The sequence below is a fragment of the Oenanthe melanoleuca genome, chromosome 18 (genome assembly GCF_029582105.1).
Source record: "Oenanthe melanoleuca isolate GR-GAL-2019-014 chromosome 18, OMel1.0, whole genome shotgun sequence".
Lineage (NCBI taxonomy): Eukaryota > Metazoa > Chordata > Aves > Passeriformes > Muscicapidae > Oenanthe > Oenanthe melanoleuca.
In genome coordinates, this window is record NC_079351.1 from 2,456,407 (window position 1) to 2,480,790 (window position 24,384).

At 56.8% G+C, this 24,384-nt stretch overlaps 1 protein-coding gene across 4 annotated transcripts in view; it reads right to left on the bottom strand.

Moving 5' to 3' along the window:
- The window catches only part of ARSG (arylsulfatase G), a 26,731-nt gene continuing 2,347 nt past the window's right edge, over positions 1-24,384 (bottom strand). The window contains exons 1-12 of one of the 4 annotated variants that reach the window (XM_056505638.1): positions 21,157-21,450; positions 18,107-18,799; positions 17,607-17,794; positions 16,769-16,816; positions 16,587-16,692; positions 16,213-16,353; positions 13,183-13,373; positions 12,551-12,631; positions 9,295-9,403; positions 4,918-5,038; positions 845-935; positions 1-568 (exon numbers count right to left, since the gene is read on the bottom strand). In XM_056505638.1, the coding sequence (XP_056361613.1) occupies positions 249-568; positions 845-935; positions 4,918-5,038; positions 9,295-9,403; positions 12,551-12,631; positions 13,183-13,373; positions 16,213-16,353; positions 16,587-16,692; positions 16,769-16,816; positions 17,607-17,794; positions 18,107-18,315 (1,605 nt within the window). In that variant the 5' untranslated portion in view covers positions 18,316-18,799; positions 21,157-21,450 and the 3' untranslated portion in view covers positions 1-248. Of the gene's footprint in view, positions 569-844; positions 936-4,917; positions 5,039-9,294; positions 9,404-12,550; positions 12,632-13,182; positions 13,374-16,212; positions 16,354-16,586; positions 16,693-16,768; positions 16,817-17,606; positions 17,795-18,106; positions 18,800-21,156; positions 21,451-24,384 lie in introns of those variants that run through there. The other 3 variants (XM_056505636.1, XM_056505637.1, XM_056505640.1) reach the window with 3 other exon arrangements.

Consider the following 24,384-nt stretch of genomic DNA (forward strand, 5'->3'; position numbering starts at 1 on the left):
TCTCACAGAAGGCAGTTTTAATCCAAGAACTGTCTCTTTCCCAGATAAAGAGCCCTACAAAAAGCTCTCCCCATGCCCAGGGCCCAAAGGGGAGCCTCTGTGTGCTCCCCCAGACCCACACCCAACTCACCTCCCTCTTCCCAGCACAGAGCAAAGGGAACCACAGCCTCCATCCCTCCATGGCCACCTCCAGCCTGGAGCTCACATACACCCCACTTGGGAAAGGAGCAGCCTGAGCAATTATTTGCTTAAAGACAAAGCCCTGGTGTTCTGTTTTCCACGTGGGGATCCTGTGTGGCCCCGTGGCAGCGGCAGCCCACGTGCTGCACGCTGCAGCAGGGAATTGCAGCTGGGTCCTGGGAATAATCTGCAACTGAGACATTGTCTGCTGCAATGTCCTGCAGAGCCTGGGCATAAGCCCTGCTGATGGCAGGCAGCACTGCCTGGTACTCCCTGGATGCCACAGCCAGAGGCTCCTGCTCCTGGATGTCACGGTCCAGGTTGAAAATGAGGGGTGGTTGGTGCCGCTCCTCCGGCCCAGTGCTGCCATCACAGGCCATGGCTCCTCCTGGGGAGGAAATGGGAGAAAAGCCCTGCAGCCACAGAGGTGCAGGGATCACCTCTGTGTTCCTCACCCACCCAGGATGGGCCAATCCCACCCCACCCCAGCTCTCATTGCTTCTGACACCAACCCCAGGCTGCAGCACCATCCTGCAGCCACAGGCACATCCTTGGGTCTGCTCTTGGTTGAATTAACCCGAGCTGGTTTTCCCCTGCATCTGCAGGGATCTAAGAAGGCCAGAATCTCTTGCTAGGCTCTCCAGGCCCTGGCAGGACGCTGTACCTGTGGTGTAAAAGGCCTTGTACTGAGCCAGCCGCAGCGCCTCGATCCCGCCCTCCTTCCCGGCTGCGCCGCTGTTGGGGTGGAGCAGCACCTGCAGCGAGGACAGAATCACTCCTGTCAGCCCATGGCAGGGAAATCCTGCTCCGTGAAATCCACCCCTCCCCAGTGAGCCACATCCCACCCCTGAACACATTCACACGTCATTGAGGTCCCGGATTCAGAGCAACCAGCAGAGCTGTGGCTGCTGCAGGGTGGGATGATGGCAAAAGGGCCCCAGGAAACACCAACATCTCCCTTGGCCCTGCAGGACTCTCTGAATTTACCTCCCAGTTCTATGGCAAGGAAGGGATCACAAAGGCTCTGGGGCTTTCAGCAGAGCAGGGCAGATTATCATAAAATCACAGAATGGCTTGGGTTGGAAGGGACCTCAAAGACCATCCATGGGCAGGGATAATTTCCACTATCCCAGATTGCTCCAAACTCCATCCAACCTGGCCTTGGACACTTCCAGGGATGGGGCAACCATAGCTTCTTGGGATTACCTGTGCCAGGGCCTCCCCACCTTTAAAATTAAGAATTTCTTCCTAACATCCAATCTAAATCTCCCATTTTTACTCTAAACTTTGTCCTATGACTAAATGCCTGTGTAGTTTTTGGGAGCCAGGTCTCAGGTGCTGTGTGTCACCTCCCTGGGTGCTCCCAGCTCAGCCAGCAGTGGGGACATCCAAGGGAGCCGAGCCCCAGGCTGGAGCCAGCAGGCAGCCAGGAGCTGAGGGTGAGCTCATCAGGCAGAGGGGAAGGTGAGGAGCTGGAACATCACTCCCACATCCCTCCGTCTGTCTGACTCACCCCGCTGTGCAGGGCTCCCTTCCCTGACAACAGCCAGGGAACAGCGGGCTGAGCAGCGGGGCAAGGAGGGGAGGGTGGCTCCAATCTCTCCCTTCTGGTATTTAGGACACTGGATCCACACAGGAGGGCTGCCCTGGCACTGGGAGTGAGGAGACAAGTGAGCTGGACACTGCAGCGCTCCCCTCTCCGATAACATCTGCCGCGGAGCCAATGCCTTCACTGAGGGATGAGTCACTTGAGGTTTCCTCCCTGGGACTGGAGTTTAAAAGTGATTCAAGAAATTTCCACTGTGCTAAAAATTAGAAACATCTGCTGGAGTTGTAGGCAGCTGCAGAGCCAAGTTTAGTAACAGCACTCACAGCTGATGAGAGCAGCAGTGCCTGAGCAGGTGCCCGGCACGGAGCCCTGCACCTCAGGGAGCATCCCTGGCACCTGGGCACCCCAAAATGTCCATCCCACACTCCTGGCACAGCATCCCTGGCACCTGGGCACCCCAAAATGTCCATCCCACACTCCTGGCACAGCATCCCTGGCACCTGGGCACCCCAAAATGTCCATCCCACACTCCTGGCACAGCATCCCTGGCACCTGGGCACCCCAAAATGTCCATCCCACATTGTCCAGAATGGAGCATCAATGGGCACCCCTAGATGTCCATCCCACCCTGCCTGGCACAGAGAATTCCAGTGATCCCAGCCACCCAAAGGTGTCCATCCCATGCTGCCTGGCCTGGATGTAGCCATTACCTCATAGGATTGGTTGGATTCTCATCCAAGAAATTCCAGGATTCAGGGAAGGGGTGATTTCCAAATGTTCTCACTTTCTTTTATTGCTCTCCAATGTAAGGTAAATTACTTGTTTAAAAATCACCTTTTGGAATTTGGTTGGATCTTTGTGTTTTTGGGGGAAAATAAGAAGGGTGTAAAGTGGAAGAGGCAGTGCAGCATGAGCTTGGTGCAGGGGGGAAGCTCTGCTGCAGAGTCCCCTTCTGCTGACACTCCTTGGGTAGATAAAAGAGCTCCAAAGCAGGAATCAGCAAATATTCAAGGCCCTGTGAAGCCAAGGGACCAGGAACTGAACCAATTCATCTCTCTCCAGCCTTAAAGCTTTGCCTGCACCTTTAACAGCTGGGAGTCTGCCAAGGGCACTCAAACCTCCCTTCCTACCAACAGCCATGCTCCTAAACCTCTTAAAACCCCACACTTAGCAAATCTGTTATAATTTGCTGTATAATTAAGGAGCTTGTTTAGATTCAAGAAACATTCCCAGATCTGGAACTCTTCCATTAATCCATAGCTATTATTTTAATAAATAAAAAATAGAGAAGGAGGAGTGGGGAAAGCCTTTTCTCCCCTGAAAATTCATTGCTTGAACTTGGTGCTGTGGGCTATTCACATGCAGCTGATGGACAGAGGGATTTACTGCCCCTGGGTGGTTTATTTCTCCTGCCAACAGCCCTTGCTCTGAGCAGGACCTTGGTGTCACCCCAGCCCTGTCCCCGTGTGTGCCAGTGCCAGGTTGGGACACTGGGACAGTGTCACCCAGGCTGGGACACTGGGAGCTCCAGCCACCCCAATTAGGGAAGTGTGGAAATTGGGCATTGGAGTGAGAGAAGGAGCTGCTTTCAGGAGGATCTGTGCCAAGGGAAACCCTGCTCAGGGGTCACTGTCGGCTGCTGCAGGAGCCAGGAGGGGAGGGAGGGGGGACACGGCTGCTCCCCATCACCCAGGGGCTGTGGGTCCCCTCCAAGGTCACCCCATCCCATGGCAGTGCAATCCCACAGGAATGGCTGCACTCTGACCCCCAGCAAGCCATCATTCCCAAAAAACTACCATTCCCAGCAAACCATCATTCCCAAAAAAAAACATAATTCCCAGCAAACCAACATTCCCAAAAAAACCATCACTCCCAAAAAAACCATCACTCCCAAAACACTACCATTCCCAGCAAACCATCATTCCCAAAAAAACCATAATTCCCAGCAAACCAACATTCCCAAAAAACCATCACTCCCAAAAAAATATCATTCCCCAAAAAAACATCATTCCCAGCAAACCATCATTCCCAAAAAACCACCACGCTCAGCGAACCATTGCTCCCAGCAAACCTTCATTCCCAAAGAAACATCATTCCCCAAAAAACCTTCATTCCCAAAAAAACATCATTCCCAGCAAACTATTGCTCCCAGCAAACCATTGCTGCCTGCAAATCATCATTCCCAAAAAAATATTGCTCCCAGCAAACCATCATTCCCAAAAAAAACATCATTCCCAAAAAAACCATCATTCCCAAAACACCATGGCTGCCAGCAGCCCCCTGCCCTGCTCCCAGCACAGCTGTGCAGAGCAGGGTTAATCTGAGGAGCAGAGCAGAGCTGGCCACATCCCACCATTTCCCTGCTCTGTCTCCCAGTTCAGCAGAGGGTTCCATAAATACAAAGCAAATACCAAACCCCTGATGGACACTGAGAGCAGATCCAAGATCCTGCTGGGAGCTGGCTCGTGGTGCCTGCAGGAGGGTGTATTTTAAAAGCAAAATCAGGATTTGTCCATGGCACTGCTATTAAAGCCACTTCTCTCTCTCTTTTTTTTTTTTTTTTTTTTGTTGTTGTTGTTGTTGTTGTTGTTGTTTCTGCAAAAATCTCATGCAACTGCAAGATAAATGTGGATAAACTCTGCTTGTCCTGCAAACTGTGTTTTTGGGGTGAAAGGAGCTGCCAGCTTGCACAGAGCTGTGGATATGGGGTGGGCTGTCCCAATGGAATGTTGTCACCCTGGAGCTGGGGGAAGGAGGGGCTGGTCATGCCTTGCTCTGCTGTGATAAATAAATGGTGTAACCAGGTTTGAGCCCCTTCCCCACACTGATGTCCCTTTTGGGATCAGAAAGGTGCTGGGCACTGCAGCCTGAGCACCCCCAGGCTGTGTCCCTGGGGTCACAGACACACCTGAGGCACACAGGAAGGTGCCAAGCTGCAGGCACAGGCACTTCCACCCCTAATCCCAGATTTGTGAGCAAAGCACAGAACAACCTTCAGTAACCCAAAGCCCTTTCACCCTGACACCCCAAACCTGGCCTGGCACACACCCAGCCATCTCCAGCTGTCCTCCCCCTCCAGGCCAGGGGCTGGCACTCCCCAGGCTCTGCACATCCCCAGGCTGAGCCTTTTCCCACCCTCACTCACCAGTTTTAGCCCCTGCTGTCAGCAGGGGGTGGCTCTGCCTTACCTTGTGCCCCACGTCCGACCAGCCAAAGAGAACTGGGGACACATCCAAGCCATCAAAGCGTCTGTGTGGGGGCAGAGCTGCCCCAGCCAGGGCTAGCAGCGTGGGGAAGATGTCCAGGGTGCTGGGGAGAGAGGGGACAAGAGAGGGGACACTCATCACAGCAAGGATCCCTGCAGGGTGTCCCCATCCTCACCCGCACCCCACACCCCTCACAAGAGGGATCCCAGCAGCTGGACAGGCTGAACCCAGCTCTGGCCCGGGCAAGAGGGGCTCAGACTCAGTCAGGACGTGCCTCTCCCTGGGGCAGGGCATGGGGGGAGCAGGGCAGCCCCTCCTGACCCCCTGGACACCAGGAAGGCAGCAGGGCAGTGGCTCTGTGCAGACAGTGCCAGCCCAGGGGCTTTCAGGCCAGTGCCAGCAGCTTCTGGTGCCCCAGGGGATGTGGTGTGGGACTGGGGCAGGTGACCCCCTCTGGCTCCCTGGGGATGCAGAGAGGGACAGTCCCTGCTCCCCCAGCTGCTGCCTGTGCCCCTGGCTGTCCCCAGCTGGCACATCCTCGTGGTGTGAAGAGCTGCAGACGGGATGGGGATCACCCAGCCCCACTCCCAGCCCTTCACAGCCTCTTCCTGTGTCCCAGAGGGGCCCAGACTCACCCCAGTGGGATGGGAACATCCTGCTCGCAGCTCCCTCACCCTCCACACCCTGTGGGGCACAAGTGCCTGGTCCCCCCTGCCACCAACAGCATCCTCCCTCACAGACACAGCCACAAGGTGATCCCACACCTCCAAAGGGAACCACCCACACCAGGATGTCCAGGGGCAGCGGGACAGTGGCCAAGTGACACATCACAGCACTGCCCTTGGGGACTGAGCTGTGGCACAGCTGGCACAGCTGGCACTCAACCCAACCCCTCTGGCTACAAAAGCCCCGTGCCAGCAGCTCAGAGGGCTTGGCTGGGGCAAGGAAACTGGTACAGGAGGCAAAAGCACCAGGAACTGGGGTCACCAGGGTGCTGCCACTGTCACCTTGTCACCACCATCCTGTCCCTGCATGGTGGCAGCTGTGGGAGCAGAGAGAGGAAAGAGCCCTGGGCTTAAGAGCCCCCGGTTCTCCCACTGAAGGAGTTTTAATTCAGCTGCTAAGAGACAGAGAGAACAAATAAGAACAAACACTGCTGTGAGCAGCAGTGCTCACTGAGACAGCCCCAGGGCCAGGCTGGGCGGGAGGCGCCCAAAAAATTCCTGGCTGTGCACTGCAATCCGTGCAGGAGCCTGGCTGGGGGCAGAGCAGAGCCCCAGCACAGCAGCTCACCTGGGCAGCCTGTCCCTAACCAGCTCCCACCCCAATGCAGGTGCATGGCCCCAAGCAGCCCTGACCTGTGGAGGGACCTCTGGGCTGGGAGAACAACATGATAAAAGGCAGAGGTGGCTGAAGACTTCCCCCAGCCATGGGCAGGTGTAACTCATTGTAAAAAGGCACAAAAAATAGGATTTTGGTCAAAGTTGGCATCAAAGCAAAGATCCTGAGAGTGGGCACATCCTGGGAGCCACATGGGCAAGCCATGCTTCAGGGAAAGCCAGACTGCCAACTGGCCAAGAGAGATTTAGCACATAAAGCCACTCCAGCATCCTGCAGCTGCCTGAACACCAAGGGACAAGGGCCTGGCAGTGCCCAGGGACAGCAGCTCCCTGCCTGTGGGACAATGGGCATCCTGAAACCCCAGCAGGACGTGGTGGGAGCACTGCCCTGCATGATGTGGCACAGAGCACTGCCCTGCCTGGCACTGAGCATCCCTGCACCCAGCAGGATGTGGCACAGAGCACTGCCCTGCCATGGTGCTGAGCATCCCTGCACCCTGAGCAGGATGTGGCACAGAGCACTGCCCTGCCTGGCACTGAGCATCCCTGCATCCAGCAGGATGTGGCACAGAGCACTGCCCTGCCTGGCACTGAGCATCCCTGCATCCAGCAGGATGTGGCACAGGGCACTGCCCTGCCATGGTGCTGAGCATCCCTGCACCCTGCAGGATGTGGCACAGAGCACTGCCCTGCCTGGCACTGAGCATCCCTGCACCCTGGGCATGATGTGGCACAGGGCACTGCCCTGCCATGGCACTGAGAGGCTGCAGGCAGCTGCAGCAGCTCTCCCCACACCCCACAGCTCAGCCAGCCTGCCCAGCCCCAGCTGCCAGCACAGCCAGGATGCTGCAATCTCCTCCTTCACCACCCTCCTGACCTACTTCTTCCATGCCCTACTTCGGGCTGGGGCAGGGAAGGGCAGAAGCGCGGTGGGTGGCTCTGACAATTAAACATCATTAAGAAAAGCAGACAGGGCAGTTCTGTGCAGAGCCCAGCGTGCAGGTGCTGGTCCGTGCTGAGGCAGCAGCGTTTCTGTGCTGGCTGAGCTCCCTGGCCCCTGGGCAGGCTCACCCTCGCTCACCCTGCGCTCCCTGGCCAGGCAGGACTCGCAGCCTCGGCTGTGAGCAGCTCCAGCAGCCTCTGTGCCCAGCCAGGCGCTTCCCTGCCCCAGGGGAAGGGGAGATCCCTGCAGATGGGTAAGGCATTCCCCAGCTCTTCCCGGGATCCCACCGGGCTGTGGATGTGAGTGCACCGGGTCCCAGCTCCCTCCCTGCCCAGCTCCCTCCCCAGCAGCTGGGGGGGTTGCAATGTTGCATGTGCTGGTCTTTGGGGGCACAGAGAAAAGCCACCTGTCCTGGGAGCCCCTCTGTGTCCCTCCACACCCTCTGTCCCACCTCAGTGGTGACACTTTCCTGAGCATGACCCATTGCTCACACCCCCAGGCTGGTTCTGTGCTGCCCCCAAAGAGGGGGTGCCCCTTCCAGACCAGCACCCTGCACAGTGGGCATGGCCCCTGGCAGTGCCACCTCTGGCAGTGCCACCTCTGGCAGTGCCACCCCTGCTGCACTGTGGCTCCTGGGCAGCTACAGAGCCACTTTCCAAGCACCTGGAATGCTGCCCCTGCCTCTGCTGGACTCCTGGATTTCCAGCTGTCCAACCTGCCAGACTGGAGCTGGGAAATGCAGGAGATAAGATCTCTGAGGAGATAATCAGAATTCCTGGGCTTGGAGGAAGGGGCAGGGGGATGGGATGGGCACTAGCCTGCCCCAGCTCTGCCCCATGGCCCATGCAGGACAAGGATTTGGAGGTGAAACCATGGGGTGCTACGTGCTCCCCATCCCCTCCACCAGACACCAGTGACTCAGCTCATGGCTCAAACCTTCCCTTGCCTGCGAAAATCCAGCTCCCAGAGCTGCCCTCAGGCTGTGGAACGAGTGAGTGTCTCCAGCTTATCTCATGGACCTTAGAAACACCCAACACTGCCCCAGGGCCCACCAGTCAGGACCTGCTCCCAGCAGCTGGGACATTCTTTCCCAACACCCAACCAACCCCCAGCCCCACCACCCTGTGCTTCAGGGATGAGAGGGGAAAGGACATCCCCAGTAACCCTCAAACCCCACCAGCCTGACCCCCAGGATTGTGGGCATCCATCAGGGATGTACAGGGACAGGACATCCCAATGCCCAGTGACCCCAAACCCCACCAGCCTGTGGGGATCCATCAGGGGTGAACAGGGACAGCACAAACCAATGCCCAGTGACCCCAAACCCCACTCCTGACCCCCAGCATTGTGAGGATCCATCAGGGATGTACAGGGACAGGACACCCCAATGCCCAGTGACCCCAAACCCCACTCCTGACCCCCAGCATTTTGAGGATCCATCAGGGGTGAACAGGGACAGCACAAACCAATGCCCAGTGACCCCAAACCCCACTCCTGACCCCCAGCATGGTGGGGATCCATCAGGGATGTACAGGGACAGGACACCCCAATGCCCAGTGACCCCAAACCCCACTCCTGACCCCCAGCATTGTGGGGATCCATCAGGGATGAACGGGGACATTCCCCCTGCACTGCCCCAGGCTGTGCCCCACATCTGCCTCCAAGCAGGGCTGGAAGGAGAGGTGCAGGCTGCAGATGAAGGGTGCAAGCACTGCAGGAGAGGGGCAGCCCAGCCCTCCCCACGGCAGGCACGGGGGCAGCAGCCCTGCGGGGATTGCCAGCACCGTCCCTCCTCCACATAAAGCCGTCCACAGACCACAAAGCCTGAGCCTGCTCCTCGCTGGGGAGAGAGAACATCGTCATCTGTTAATTACCGGGAGGCCCTTGGCCGCGGCGGCCAGGAGCACACGGAGCCGGGGCTGCCAGCCCAGCCCTCCCGCCGCACAAAAAGCCCTTTCACTGCTCTCAGCTGAAGCAGCAAGAACTGGGAGAGGACAAAAGTACAGGCTGGCACAAGGCAGGGAATAACCAGGGCAGGCAGCGCTGCTGCCAGAGCCCAGGTGATGGGGATCTCACCTGAGCAGAGCGTGGCTCGTCCTCCCAGCAGGGACACGGCCGGGCCAGTACACCAGGGCTGGCACCCTGTGCCCTCCTTCCCAGGTTGTTTGCTTTGCTGAGCTCCCACCTGCAGGAGAACAGGGCAGTGCTCAGCATCCTGCTGATCCTGGGAAACCTCCTGAGCTCAGAGTTTCCCTGCTCAGGGGCAGCGATGGTGTAAATTACCCCAAAGGAGGAGGGTTTCACTGGGCCAGGGAAGGGAGAACTACAGGAGTTTTTTCAAAGGGAAAGGGAAAAGAAAGGGGTCTCAGCTGGGCACTGGTTTGTGTTTCTCTGCTCCAGTGAGTGATGAGAAATGCAGCAGCTGCCAGAGCCATTGCATTTCCATCCACTTTTGATGCCAGGTGAGAGAATGGAGCAGGCAGGAAATGTAGGAATTTATTCCAGGGGCTTCTGTCCTCTGCAGGGCTCAGCACCAACAGCCCCCCCTCCCCACCCACTAGAAACCTGCCTCATTAAAAATCCCATCCTGCTAATAACCCTCCTGCCAGCTAATGAACCTGATCCATCCTTTCCCTGTCAGCACCCAAAGCATTCCTGCTCTGCCCTTGGATTTGAGATGCACAGGGAAGGAGTGCAGAGCAGTGGGACTGAGGTGCTGGGCACCAAAATTGGGGTGCTGGGCCCCGAAACGGGAGCAGCAAGCATCACAAGGGCTGGAAGGGTGTTGGAGGGCCTCTGCCTTGGCTGCAGCCCAAAGGGCCCCAGGCAGCTGGAGGGGGAAGGGGCTGGGAATGGGGCAGAGAGAAAATCCCAACCCGATTCACCGAGCAAACTTCCCAGGAGCAGCTTTTGTGCGCTGCCTTTCAGTGTGCACATGGCAACGGCACTCGCCCCGAGCCATTTCCTCCGGGCACAGCCAAGAGAGCCCCTGGCTGTCCCCACTCGTCCCCAGCCCGGCCCCAGCCTCTCCAGAGTCACCGCCTGATCCATGCCCCCAACAACGCTGCTGTGCCCGCAGGGACACGAGTGGCACAGGTGCCACAGGGAAAAGGTTTCTGACCCTGCAACAAACCAAGCACATCCCCCCAATCTCTCCAATTCCTCCCCAAACTTTTGGTGTTTCCCCCCCCTGCCCTCAGGCACCCCAGGAAATCACAGTAATTACAGCAATTATTATCAATCTGCACATATAATAAAAAAGTCATCCGCCTGGGTGCACATCCAGGGTTTTTCCATGCGTGGTCTGGGGTCTCTGGAAGGACATCAGAGGGGTATTTCCTGACCAAGCCACCCCAGCACCCCTGGCTGGTCAGGTCAGAGCAATCAGGGAATGAGGTCACATTAACACTTTGGGAAGTAAACAGGGCTGAAACACCCAAACCCAACCAGGGAATTTTCTCCGGAGTGGGGATGATGCAGCCCTGCTGCTGTGGGGACTTTCCAGGCTTTCCAGGAAAGCTGAACTGTGCATTCCCGTGGTGGGAGGAAAACCTTGGTCCCACCACACACACAGCAGGTCCTCAGCACAGGGACACCAGGTCTGGAACTTCCCCAACCTGCCTCAAAACATCCCCAAAATGTTCCTCTCTCTCCCAGTATCCCCCCTCGATGGGCTCTTGACCCCAAGGTGGGAAACAAGTTTTTGGGGTGGGGGCTGTGGGAAGCACAGAGAAAGGGGCAGCACACACAGATAATGCTGCTCTCTCCCAGCTCCAGTGACCACCTGAAATCAGTGGAAAACACTCCTGGAATTTAAGGCTGGACCCTAAAATGAAAGATGGAGCTACAGGAAACATATAGAAACATGTAGAAACATATAGAAACATATAGAAACATGTATAGCATATAGAATCACGTTAGAAACATTAATAAACATATAGAAAAATAAAGAAACATATTAGAAATATGTATAAATATATAGAAACATATAGAAACGTTAGAAACATACAGAAATTTATAGAAATACGTAGAAATATATAGAAACGTATAAAAACACATAGAACCATTTAAAACCATATAGAAACATAGGGACATATAGGAATATGTAGAAACTTAGAAACAAATAGAAACATATAGAGACTTATAGGGACATATAGGAACATATAGAAACATTTAGAGACTTATAGGGACATACAGGAAATGTAGAAACATAGAAACATATAGAGACTTATAGGGACCTATAGGAACATATAGAAACGTATAGAAACATATAGAAAAAAATGGAAACCTACGGAAACAAATAGGGCCGGGGGCAGCCTGTCTTGCCCACGCTGCCACTCTTTGGGGGTTTTTCCCTGCCAGGAACAATCCCCCCGGGCTGGCAGGGCTGAGCATCCCAGGGCAGTGCCAGCCCAGCCGCAGCAGCCCGGGCCGGCTCTGCAAACATCCGTGAGCCAGCAGCCGAGGGATTTCCGAATTACCCCGGTGTTTACAGCCAGCTCGGAGCTCTCTGCCAGCCCCAGCCTCTCTGCAGGGCAGCCAGGGAATGGGAAGGGGCCGTGTTTGCTCGCCCTGTTCCCGAACGCAGTTTCTGTACCAGCTGCTCGGGCTTGTGACCGTGGGTTGCTCAAGAGCAACAACCCGGCGTTTGTTTACTAGAAAATTAAGGTTACGATTCCACGCGGAGCCAGAGGGAGGGAGGGCTCTGGGGATGGGGCAGAGGCAGCAGTTCGCGGTCACTGGGGGGTCAGCAGGAGGAGGAAGCCTCTCGGTGCTGACCCCGGGCACGGCGAGCCGAGCCTGGCACGTTAACACCGCGTAATACAAGCAGAAGTGGGAAACGCCTGACTCATGAATGTTTCTGGCTGCCCCGGCCGAAACAAACCCACCGAGCAGATGGCTTGGCCGGAAAAGGAGGAAAGAGCGAAAAAAAAAAAAAAAAAATCCAACAACAACAAAAAAACCAACAAAAAAATAATCGGTGGAGAGAAAGAAAAGCAAAGTCGTGGGGTGCGGGGAGGGTGGTGGGTGCTCTGTTCTGGGCAGGGTGGGGCTGGGGGCTGTGAGCCCCCGATGGGGCAGACAGCAACATCCCATCTCCAAACCAGCGCATTCACCCCAAGCTCCGGGGTAATGGAGACCCCAGCCCGCCCCCGCAGCAGTTTTGGGGGAAACTGGAGTGCTTGGAAGAGAAAACCAGCGCTGGGGTGTGTTCAAGGGCAGGGCGGCAGCCAGGGGAAGGCTGGGGGTGAGGAATGCTGCCCGTGTCCCGTGGGTGGGCAGTGAGGGGGTTCGTGGAGCAGCCCCCCGGCCCCCCACGCTGCCAGGTTACCTCGCTGCCTCTGCCAGGCACCCACGAACGGCCCCAGGCGCCCTGCCAGCTCACACTTCTGTGCCCAGGGGCCATTGTCACCTGCAAGAGAAAGAAATGTCCCCGTGAGAGACACCAGGGCCGCAGGGGACACCTCCACAGTGGGGGCTGGGCGAGGACGAGCGACTCTTCCACCCCTCCTTGCCACCCCTGCGCTGTGTCACAGGTTGATGGGGTTTGGTTTTTAGCAGTTTGTTCGCAGCAGCTGAGCGCAGGGCAGGGCTGGAGTGCAGCCAGGGCAGGGCAGGGCAGGGGGGGCACGGTGCCACCAGCTTTGCGTGTTAATGAGCGGTTCCTGTCATCAGGAGCAAGACGTCCTCATTAGGGAGGCTGCTCAGCGACAGAGAGCGGATTTGGGCTTCTTAACGAACGAGGATTTGTGGTTTAATTAGTCACTTCAGCCCTGCAGCCAGAGCAGGGTGGCAGGCTGGGCACCCAGCTGAGTGGCCACGGCAGCCTGGGACCCCTGTCCCACACTGGGACCACTCCCCATCCACAGAGCAATCCCATCGAGGGCAGGGGACGAACACAGCTCCTGCCTCCCCGCCAGGGGCTGTCCCCAGTGCCACCCCCAGCCCGTTTTCCCGCAGTACCTGTGAACCACAGCAGTGTGCTGCCCTTCCCGAGGCTGTCAGCCACCTCCCTGATCCGTCCCACCAGCGCATCCATCTCGCCCAGGGAGGCTCCGTAGACGCCCCTGCCCGGGGCAGGGGGCACTGGGGGGATCAGGGGGACGTGCATATGGGCCAGGGCCAGGTAGAGGAAGAAGGGACGTCCACTGTCACTGCACAGGGGACAGAGAGAGTGTTCAGCCTCCAGGGGAAAGCAGGGCAGGAGAGCATTGGGGTGGTGAGCCTGGGGACACAAACCAGCGGCCCTTCCACTCCTGTTTTTCCCCACAGCTCCTTGGGGGACAAACAGCCCACGGGCATTACCCAGCTGCAAACCCCCCAGGTACCCTCTCCTCACAGGGAGGAAGCTTGGCTGAGCTTCTCCCTTGCTCCTGCTTAAACCTCTCCCCATTGTCAATCCCATTTAGGATTAACTTGCCCCTTCCTCCATCTCCAGCAGCCAAACACCCCACGCTGGTGCACCCACACGCTGCCCTCTCCTCTCTCAGGGAGCCCATTTTGGCCCTTTGTCCCCCTCCTCAGCAAGTGCCTGGCTTCACTGGTGCTGTGGCAGAAGATGGGCCACCACAGGGCACCACAGGGCACCCACAGCAGCCTGGGCACAGCCTGGGCACAGCCTGGGCACAGCCAGTGCCACCCAGCCCCGCACAGGCAGCGCTGCCCCGCCGCCGTGCGCCCCTAAATCATCACAGGACACGTCCTGTTTGCTTGTTTACAGCTATATTTATCTGCTCATGAGGCCTGCTCTTCCTCAGGGACCTCGGAGGGGAAGGGTGGGATGGCCAGCAGCGGGGAGGGGCCGGATCCCGGGGCTGTGTCCAGGCTGGCGCACGCGCCCGGCCCCTGCAGCTCCCAGAGCCCGTCCAGACTGGGATCTGGCACTTCCTTCCTCTGCCTGTCCCCACCTGGGGGGCTAAATGAGTAAAATCCATCCTGCCTGCAGCTGCTGCATCCCCCCCTGGCACTGCGCTGTGCCCCTGCCACCCTGCCTGTCCCTGCAGGGCTGTGCCCCTGCCACCCTGCCTGTCCCTGCAGGGCTGTGCCTGTCCCTACAGGGCTGTGCCCCCTGCCACCCTGCCTGTCCCTGCAGGGCTGTGCCCCTGCCACCCTGGCTGTCCCTGCAGGGCTGTGCCCCCTGCCACCCTGCCTGTCCCTGCAGGGCTGTGCCCCTGCCACCCTGCCTGTCCCTGCAGGGCTGTGTCCCTGCCACCCTGCCTGTCCCTGCAGGGCTGTGTCCCTGCCACCCTGGCTGTCCCTGCAGGGCTGTGCCTGTCCCTGCAGGGCTGTGCCCCTGCCACCCTGCCTGTCCCTGCAGGACCTGGGGGTCAGGAGAGCTCCTGTGCCCCTTGCAAACTGCTGCTGTGAGACCTCTTCCCATGGGATGCCAGAGCTCTGCAGCAGGGGAAGCTGCTTGCCCTGGCTCTCCTCCCACCTGGGAGCATCACTCCGGCACCCAGAGGGACTCGTGGCTGTGCTGCTCAGCTGAACATCCCCCTCGTTTGCCACACAGACACCTGGGGATTGTCCTGGAGATGGAGCAAACGTTTAATCAATAACTGAAGACAGGAGTCCCTGACTTTTGCTCCCACGCTCGCTTCTGCTCGAGCAGCGCCACGTCTCACTGACACAAATTGCTCAACCTTGACTGGTTAAAAAAACACCGAGATGGCAAATCCTGTGTTCTTTTGTTGCCCTGTAATGAATGAGTCAGGCAAGGGAAAACTGGAATAAGCCATCAAAGGGAAGGGGAGAAAAGGCAGGCACCTGCTTAATCCTGTTCTCCATGAACGCAGATAACCCCAAAACACTTCTGGGAATTTAAAGGTTTTTCCTATTAACCCGGAGCTGACACACTTGGTTTCACAGCCACAGAGCATCCTGGCAGCCCCGAGGGCTGGGGCTTTGGCATGAGAGGGATTTCTGCTGCCCCACAGCCCAGAGCCTGGGTACCCTCAGCATCCCAAACCACCCCATAGCCAATCCTTGGTACCCAAAGGGATAAACCACATGTCCTATGTAAAAAAAACCAGCACGCAGGTTTATAAAGAGCCATTTCCCCACGTGCTGCTCCCTGCCCAGCGCTCTGTTACACAAGCCTTAGGCCAAGGTAAGGTTCATTCACCTCTGTTCCACAAACCTCACCCCAAGGACCCGCCTTTCCCCGCGTTATCCCGGGGTGCGGGCAGGGATGCGCTCAGACGGGGCTGCCGGCAGCGCTTCCTCTCCTCACTCTGCAGGGAGGCATTTTGCAAAGTCACAGCTCGTAATCCGCCAATAATGGGGATTAAAATTACACAACCCGTCAGCAGGGCTCGGGGGCGTCATTCAGAGGAGCCACTTTGCTCCTCGGGGACAAACACACCCTGTTTGTCCTCCTCCTCCTGTGCTGTGAGCCCGGAGGAGGCAGATCCCGACGCCCGGCGATCTCCGAGTGCTTTATCCTCAAAATGGATCCAATCTCACTCATGGGGCATGTCCAAACACCTCTGGGTGCTGTTGTGGTCCCACCCTGAGCATCATTCAGCGCCTGTTTACAGCACTGCCAGCACTTCACACCCATGGAGGCAGCTCCACCAGCCCATTGCCACCTCACCCGGGGGCTGCAGGGATGCACAGACACATGTTCGCCTCCCTCCCATCCCCACCAGCCTTGACATCCTCAGGAAGGAGGCACAGCCCCACTCAAAACGCTTTGGCTTTGCTCAAAAACGATGGTTTTACAAACACACGATCCCTTTAGAGGACACCAGGAGAGCCTCAATGCCTCATCAAGCCATGGACAACCCAAATCTAACAACTCCCATCCACCCTGGCACTGCACTAGCACGATGCTAAGCAGTCCTGCAGTGACTGGGGGGCAAAATGAGTAAAGCCCATCCTGCCTGGAGCTGCTGGATCCCCCCATGGCACCGGGCTGTGTCCCCCTGGCACACTGCCTGTCCCCAGCTCTCCCAGCTGAGGGGACAGACAGGGGACAGTGGTGGCCCTCACCTGGCCCTCTGGATGAACCGTGCAGCCTCCTCTGCGTAGCGCCTGGCCAGGCTGCCCAGCTCCACGGGCTGCTGCACGATGGTGAGGTTCTCGTAGAGAGGCAGAGCAACCTCTGTGTAACAATCCTTCCTCGCCACCCTGCTGGGAAGAGCCACCCCGTGATGGTCACACAGAGCCTGGCTGCTCTCCTGGCTTCCAGAGGAGAGGAAGGGAGAACCAGAGAGCAGTGCCGCTGTCCCCATGGCACAGGGCGCTCCCAGCCCGCACCCTGCAGGGAGCTGAGTGCAGAGGTGAGGGGAGGTGAGCGCAGCCAGGGCAGCCCTGGGGGCAGGGGACACTGCTGCACACCCCCAGCAGCACCGGAGCCCCTGTACCTGCTGCTGTGCCGGGGGCAGGGCGGGCAGGGAGGCAGGTTGTAGCCAGGGCTGTCCGTGCAGCCCATGTCGTGGCTGTAGGGGATCCCAAAGTAGTAGTCGAAGCCTGAGAGGCAAAACAGGGAGTCAGTGGGGTCCAGGTGGCCACAGGGCCCTCAGCCCACCCCTGGCACAGCTCTTACCACGGGAGTTGGGGTGATGGTGCCCGTGGTGTCCCAGGTGCCACTTGCCTGCGTGGAAGCCACAGAACATCATGTCAGAGGTGACACAGCTCTGGCCACCAGCAGCCCTCACCCACGAGGTGCCTGCAGTGCTGGGGGCTTTAATCAAGCTACAAGAAAGGCTCCTTGTTTGTGCTGGCTGCAGTTCCAGAATGCCGTCTATTTTTGCAGAAAACCCAGACAAAATGCATAAGGTATCTCATGCTTGTGCAAAGTGTTTCCAGCCTTAAAAGGCTCTTTTATGTGTTCGTGTTCTGAGCAGATGGCTTCCTCACCCCTCCCCAAGAGCCAGCTTCATCCCCTGACCTCCAGCACATGCCTGCTCCCACTGAACACACACATCCAAGAGGGAGAACTGCAAAAACTGGGGGGGAATGGAGAGACAGAGGGGTTTGCTGCCAGCACAACGTGCACAACAGCAGGAGCTGCAGGTGCAAAGGGTTTGTGCTGGCTGAGGGGGACCCACAGTGACAGGGGGGTGCCCAAAGCCAGTGGCACCACCCATGGTGTGGGATGCAGGATGGCAGAGCTGCTGAGCAGGGCCCTGCTGGCTGAGGAACACCAGCACACTCCTGGTGGGGTAAAGCAATGAGAGATTAAATGGAGAACTCTGGACTTCCAGCAACACCATTGAGAAGGAAGATGTTAAGCCTGGCATTGCAGAATCCAAGGGGGATGTGTGAATTATCTCCCACGTGATCCTTTAGATTTCCCTTTCACAGCGTTTCACCCAAGCACCTCCTCTGCAAGGGCATCTTTGCCACCCCGTCCCCTCCCCAGCTGGCACTCTGGGCATTACCTACAGCCCCTGTGCTGTAGCCAGCCCCCTGCAGGAGCTCAGCCAGGGTGCTCTCGTTGAGGGGGAGCCCCCCGAGCGAGCTGATGGCGAAGTTGTGGGTGACCCCGTTGCGCAGCCCCAGGCGCCCCGTGAGCAGCGAGGCGCGGGACGGGGAGCACGTGGAGGCAGCTGAGTGGAAATCCACAAACCTGCAAAATGAAAGGATCCTTCAGCTCACAAGACCCCGTGTGCTCTCACACTGCCCTGTCCCTCCTTGCTCCCCTGCACTCTCCCCCTTCTGCTCTGGGGATGAGGGTGGGGAGTGGGAGATGAAGGTTCCCGCAGGGATGGATGGACCTGCACCCCAAAGTACCAGGCTCTGGCTGCCCTCCCCATGCACCCAAACTCACAGCAATGAAATCCCTTCACCTGCAGGTCCCACAGGGCTGAATTCCCCTGTGCTGCAGGCCAGAGTTAACCAGGGATGCAGGGTGAGGCCAGGGAAGGGGGACAGACATTACCTTGTTCCTTCGGCAGCCAACCGATCCAAGTGCGGGGTCTCCTTCGTCTCTGCCCAGTTGGCGCCCAGATCCCCCCAGCCCACATCATCAGCCAGGATGACAATGAAGTTGGGCTGCCTGCTCACCACGCAGGGAGCCCAGAGTGCCACCAGCACCAGGGTGGGCACCAGCACTGCCCTCGGGGACAGGGTCCCCATGGTGCCACTCATCTCCTCCTGCCCGTGCTGCAGCACCAAACTCCCCCTGCTGTGTCCCTGTGGGTGCAGCTGAGCTCTCCCCGGGCTCTGTCCCTTGCTCAGCTGTGCTGGACGGGGGCTGGGGTCTGGGTTTGCTCCCTTGGCTGCCGACCCAGCTGCGACACCTCCTCCGTCTTTCACACCCAGGCACAGCCGATATTCCCGAAATCGGCGCCAGCAAAGGTGTTATTCTTAGAAGTCAAAAAACACCCTTTGAAGTCACTGTCACCCTATTTATATCTTTCCTTCCTTCCTGGTAAATATCTAATTAGACACCAAACCAAAGCGGTGTTTTCTCCTCCAGGAGCGGGTTCGATCCGCAGCTCCTCTCCCCTCGCCGCTGCCAGAGCGATGTTTGTGTCCAAAAACGGCTCCTTCCCTGCAGGCTGAGCCCCTCGGGTGGAGAAGAAACTGCTGGGGCTCTGTCAGTCCATCCTCCACCTCGTCACAGCATCCTCTGTGCAAGGGAAACCAAACAGTCAGGACATGGGGAGTGCTCCTGCACCCAGCCTGGGCAGAACGCATCCAGACACCAGAGCAAAACACCTTCTGCAGACACCAGGGCAAAGCACCTTCTGCAGACACTTTCACTTTGAAGTTTTTCTGCTGCCTGGTTCACAATGGCTTGACTGGAAAGGACTGGGAATAACCAGGGTCCTTTTCCTGCACCCACTGCTCAGGCTGGGATGGTTTCCCGTGCTCCTGCCACCCCCTGCTCCTGCCATCCCCTGCTCCCTCCTGCTTGCCAAGGGCTTTCTCCCAAGTGCTGCAGGGGGCACAGCCCCACGAGGGGGACATAGAGGGTCCTGCCTTCATTTGTGACAACTGACAAGTGTCTGAAGCTCGTTGTCTAAATTTATTTCTGATCCCACTGCCAGAGCAGGGAGCACAGCCTGGCTGCTGGAGGGAGCTGCCCAGAGGTGAGGAGGCAGGAATCCATACAAACCCAGCAGGCAAAAAACCCCAGGAATACCCAGGATTAAGCACATCCAGCTGCTCAGGGCAGAGATGGAAAGGTTCAAGGACAAACCCTCCAAAGACCAATGGCAGAGCTCCACGGAGCAGATGGAGCTGTGGAATAAAATGTCTTGAACACAAAGTTATGGCCAAGGGGGGCTGAAGCTGCACAGATCTGCCAAAATCCTGCTGGGTTCTGCACCAGGAGCTCTGCACTGGCTGTGGGGATCTGTGCCTGGGTTGAGGATGGCCAGGACCCAGCTGGTACCACCAACCTTGGGGCAGGAATGTGGCACAAGGGATGCAGCTCCCAAGGGATGGTCAACACAGCCAAGCAGGACAACATCCATTAACACAGAGAGGGAGAGTAGAGAAGGCAATACTGGCAAACAAAAGAGAAGGACAGGGCAGGAGCAGGCAGGAGAGGGAATACGATGAGCCCCATCTGTAGGCCAAGCTGTTTGCAGCTTGCAAAGTAAATTATTTCCAGGTTTTGTTGTTCACATCTTTAAAAGCTTTGGGTTGTCACTTGGATCAGCAGCTCCTGGGCTGTCAGCAGAGCATTGCAGTGATCAGAGATGTGGCTCCATTCATAATTCATAGCCCAGAGTGTTAATTTATAAAGCCTGGAGGCTCTGGGTACAGCAGCTAATGGGGGTGGGATGTGCTGGGTGGTGGGGCTGAGCTGCAGGAGGGGGCTCAGCTATGGCAGAGGCTGCTCAACCCTGCCCCAACAAAGCCCACGAGCTCAGGTCCTGTTCTGCACCCTCCTGCATCCCCACAGCTCCAACAATCCACATTAGGTCTCTGGAGTTGTTTGATGCAACTAAGTTGCCTTTACTTCCAAAACAAAAATTCCTTTGCAATTTCCTTGGATTTTTTGGATTTTGGATTTATGGATGGGGACTTGAAAGGAGCAGCTCTGCTTGGGTCCAACACCCCCTGCTCAGGGGCTGAGCCCAGCTGGGCCAAGGTCAGCACAGAACTGAGCCACCAACCTCACAGTGGTCAGGGAGAACTCAGCCCATCCCAATCCCCTGCCTGGGAACCTCCACAATGGAGCAGGATATCACCCTGGGTTTGGGCAAAAACAAAGCTCCCAGAGCTCCTCAGGCAGTTGGTGTTCAGGCTTTCTGGGAAGACACAGCACCTAATCCTGCCCTCCGGCACCTCCCAGGCTGAGCTTGGCGTCTGTGCCAAATCCCAGCCTCTCCAAACATCCTCCCAGCAGCACATCCCAGACCCAGTGCTGCTCCTGAGGGCTGGCTCTGCACCCCACAGCGTGCCCCAGGGCCCCCCCAGCTGCACCTGCAGCCACCCAGAGAAACCCAGCACACCTCAAAGCAGCCGAACCCACAAACTCTGTCCCTTCCATCTACCATGGGCAGGGATGCCAGGATGACACAGCTAACAAAAACAATCCAAACAGTTTTCAAAGGACACTCTCTCCTCCCCTAAATTACAGGGAAAGTCATCTGAGGCTGAAATTCATGCATTAGCATCAGACACATTCCTGATCCTGGATGCTCAGAGGCCATTTGAAGGTGAGGTGGAACATGGAACATCCACATCCATGAGTGTGAGCCATCCCTTGGCATCAACTTCTCTGCACTCTGAGCCCTCTCTGACCCTTTTCAGCCCAAATTCCAGGTGAGTCCAGGCTGTGCACCTCTCCCTGGAGGAGGTGGGAGGATAAATCCCAGCCCCTGTTCACCACTTCACCTCTGCTCCCCTCCAGCTTTACTGCAGCCAGACCCACCCAGAGCCGACCGAGCAACTTTCAGCTATTTCTGCAAAAATAAAAATGACTCAGGAGAGATTCCCCAGGCTGCCTATGGCAGGAACATTGCACCTCACCTTGTGCCAAGCAGGAAATGCTGCACAGGTGGCTACAGCTGGATGAGCTACCTGGGAGGAATCACTCCCAGCATCCCAGAGTCTGGATAACCAGTGTTGGCAGCTGGATACAGCACACCTGGGCCAAGCAGCACGCACCTTGTACCAGGGGAGGACTGAACAAACAAATAACCTGCCTTTTGCAAGGCAGTTCACAGGAACCTGGAGACGTCCAAACCAGATAAACCAGTTCAGAAAAGCCCCAAAGCCTCTCCAAACAGGACACCCCCGGGCTGGCTCCAGTGGAGAGAGGGGAGATGCCTCTCTGGGATGTCACTGCTGGCAGTGCCACCACAGAGGGGTCACCCTCACAGCACTGGCACTATCTGTCATGTATTTATTACACATTAACCAGAAAGTTTACAAATCTTGGGGCCAGCATGATCATTTTCACATTTTTCACATTCTTTCGCATTTTCACGCCTGCCTGGAGAGTAAAGCAGTGGCTGGAGCCCAGAAAAACCTGCTGCCCTTTGAAGCACACCCAGCAGTGCTGAGCCAGCTCTGGGGCTCACAACCCCCCCGGGGTGTCCCAGCTCTGATCTCCAGCCCAAACCCACCCAGGGGCCCTGCTGAAAGTCCCAGCAGCATCCCCATCCCAGCCACGAGGAGCAGGGAGAGAAGGACACAGCAAGGGGTGAGAAATTCAAACTGGACTGGGTACCTGCTGTTATCCAGGATCACTCCTTGTGCCAGCTGGGGGCAGGGAAAGCAGAAGTGATGGCTCAGGCTGTGCTGGCCCCACAGTGCTGAGTGACACGGGATGGGGACACATCCCCATGGTGAGGCTCTGGGTGCTGACCCCACTGGGAAATGCCCAGCCACAGCCTGGAGGGGATGGGTGGCAGGGCAGACAGGCTTTCAGGGGGCAGGAAAATAAATCTATGTTTTTGTTTGCAGTTTAAGATGACAGAGATTTTAATCTGAGCAGAGAAGGGCAGCAGATACCAGGTGAGGGGTCTGCCCGTGGGGCAGAGGGGCAGGAGCTCTGTGTCTGTCCCTTTGCCCCCCCAGTGCTGACATGTTTACCAGCAAAGCTCCATTCCCAGCACAACCATCCTGACAATGCTCTGAACACAGTCAGGACTTCATTCCAGGAAAAAGGTTTTCTACTGGAATAGTTTATACTAGCTCTCCTCACAGAATAAGCAGCACCGACAAAAACATACTTCTGCAGATTTACCAGGATTTCTGCCAGCTCCTGGGACAGGAGAATGTTTTTCACCCATCTCACTGCTGGGTCTTTCAGAGAAAACATTTCCCATGCCGAGCAGGGCTGGGCAAACCCCAGCAGAATAAATGAACTGGAAGTCCCTGAGCCACCCAGCTCCCCTGCTCTGCCCTGTTTGCCAGCTCCTGCCTGGTTTATGCCCACACACAGGGCTCCTGCTCTGCTCCCCTGGGGATTGCAGAGCCCTCAAACACCAGCCATGCTGCTGGAGCTCCTGGGATGGTGAGGAGGCACCTCCTGGTGCAAGGGATGGACCCACAGAGGATGTGCTGGGGAAAGGATCCCAGCGAGGCACAGCCAAGCCAAGCAGCAGGGAAATCACCCCAAAGTGGGCAAACACCATCCCTGTCCCCCCACAGGGCCCCTGCAGCCCCCGTGGCTCCCCAAAACCTTCTTGCTCTTGGAAAGCCCAAAGGAATGGCAAGGTGAGGCAGAGACAGATGCACAGTGCTGACAAGAAATACCAAGGAGCAAATCGCTTTGGGTTTTTCATGCCGAAGATATTTGCATTCTTATTTCTCCCCTGGAGGCACAAACCTCTTTTGTTGTCCCACAACCACTTGCACTGTCCCTACCAGGAGGAATTTCAGCTCGGGGAGGTGACCCATTCCCAAGGAAAAGCTGGTATAATGGGAATTTGGCTCTGCAAGGCCAGAGGGGTGGTCACCCTTTGTCTGCAGCCCTGAAAGGCAGGGCAGGGATAGAGGACACCCACCTCAAAGGTTCCCTCAGAGGAAGGGGTTTTCCTGGGGGACAGGGAGATAGGAGGCTCTCAGGGACACACAGGGCACACTCCATGGCTGAGCACTCAGATTTCTAATGGATTTCAGATGGATTTCAGGTGGATTTTGGCTTCTTCAGGAGGGGACTGTGAGGAGTGAAGCTTCTGAAACCTCCCTGAGAGCACCAGCAGTGGCTGTTGGGGCAGCATTGCCAAGAGAAACCAGCAGCAGCTTTCCCAAAGCTCCTGAGCCAAAGCAACAATTTGCCTCATTTTGGGGAATCTGGAGAATTTTGCCCCAACTACCTGCTGCCCTTGGCTGTGTTGTCCCACCAGCAATCCCAATTTCCCAAGAAAGGGGAAAGCAGCAGAAGGGACTCTGGCCAAACCAAACCCAGCAGTGCAGGAATATTTTAACCTGGGTGCTTTTTCCAGGGTATGAACCAGGACCAGCAGGTTCCACATTAACCCAGCACAGTGGAGGGGTTCTGGGCCAGCACAGGGGGCAGATCCCAGGAGGGCAGAGGTGTGGCCACCCACCCACTCTGACCCCTCTGCAGGCAGAAGTCACTGGCCCACAAGTCACAGAGAATGATGCAAGGCTCCAAATCCTCCTGGCAGCATCCATCTGTGCCCAGCACAGAACAGGAGCAGGATGCAGCAGAGAGCTGAGGCTGCCAGAGCTCCAAGAGAGTCTCAAGGACAGTGTGGGGTTTTTGGGGTGTCTGTGCAGTGCCAAAAGTTGGACTCAATGCCCCCTCCCAGCTCAGGATGCTCTGTGATTTTAGGATGACTGAACCCCTGCTCCCTCCCTCCCCATTTCTGTAGATGGTGAGTCGTTCTCTCCTGCTTTGCTTGACTCACAAATCCCTACTTTTTAAGCTTCCTGCATAAAGGACATGTTTTCCCTTAAAAATGCAACTAAGGGAGTTGGTCTCCCCTAGAAATGCAACCAATGGAAATGTTTTCCCCTTAGAATTCAACCAAGGGACACGTTTTTCCCAAAAAAAATGCAGCTATGTGAGATGTTTTTCCCTAAAAATGCAACAAAGAGCACATTTTTCCCTAAAAGTCTAGCTAAAGGAGATGATTTCCCGAAAAAATACAGCCAAGGAAGATATTTCCCCCAAAAATGCAACTGACAGAGACAGTTCCCCCTAAAAATCTAACTGAGGGAGATGTTTTTCACTAGGAATGCAACTAAAGGAGATGTTTTCCATAAAAATACAACTAAGGG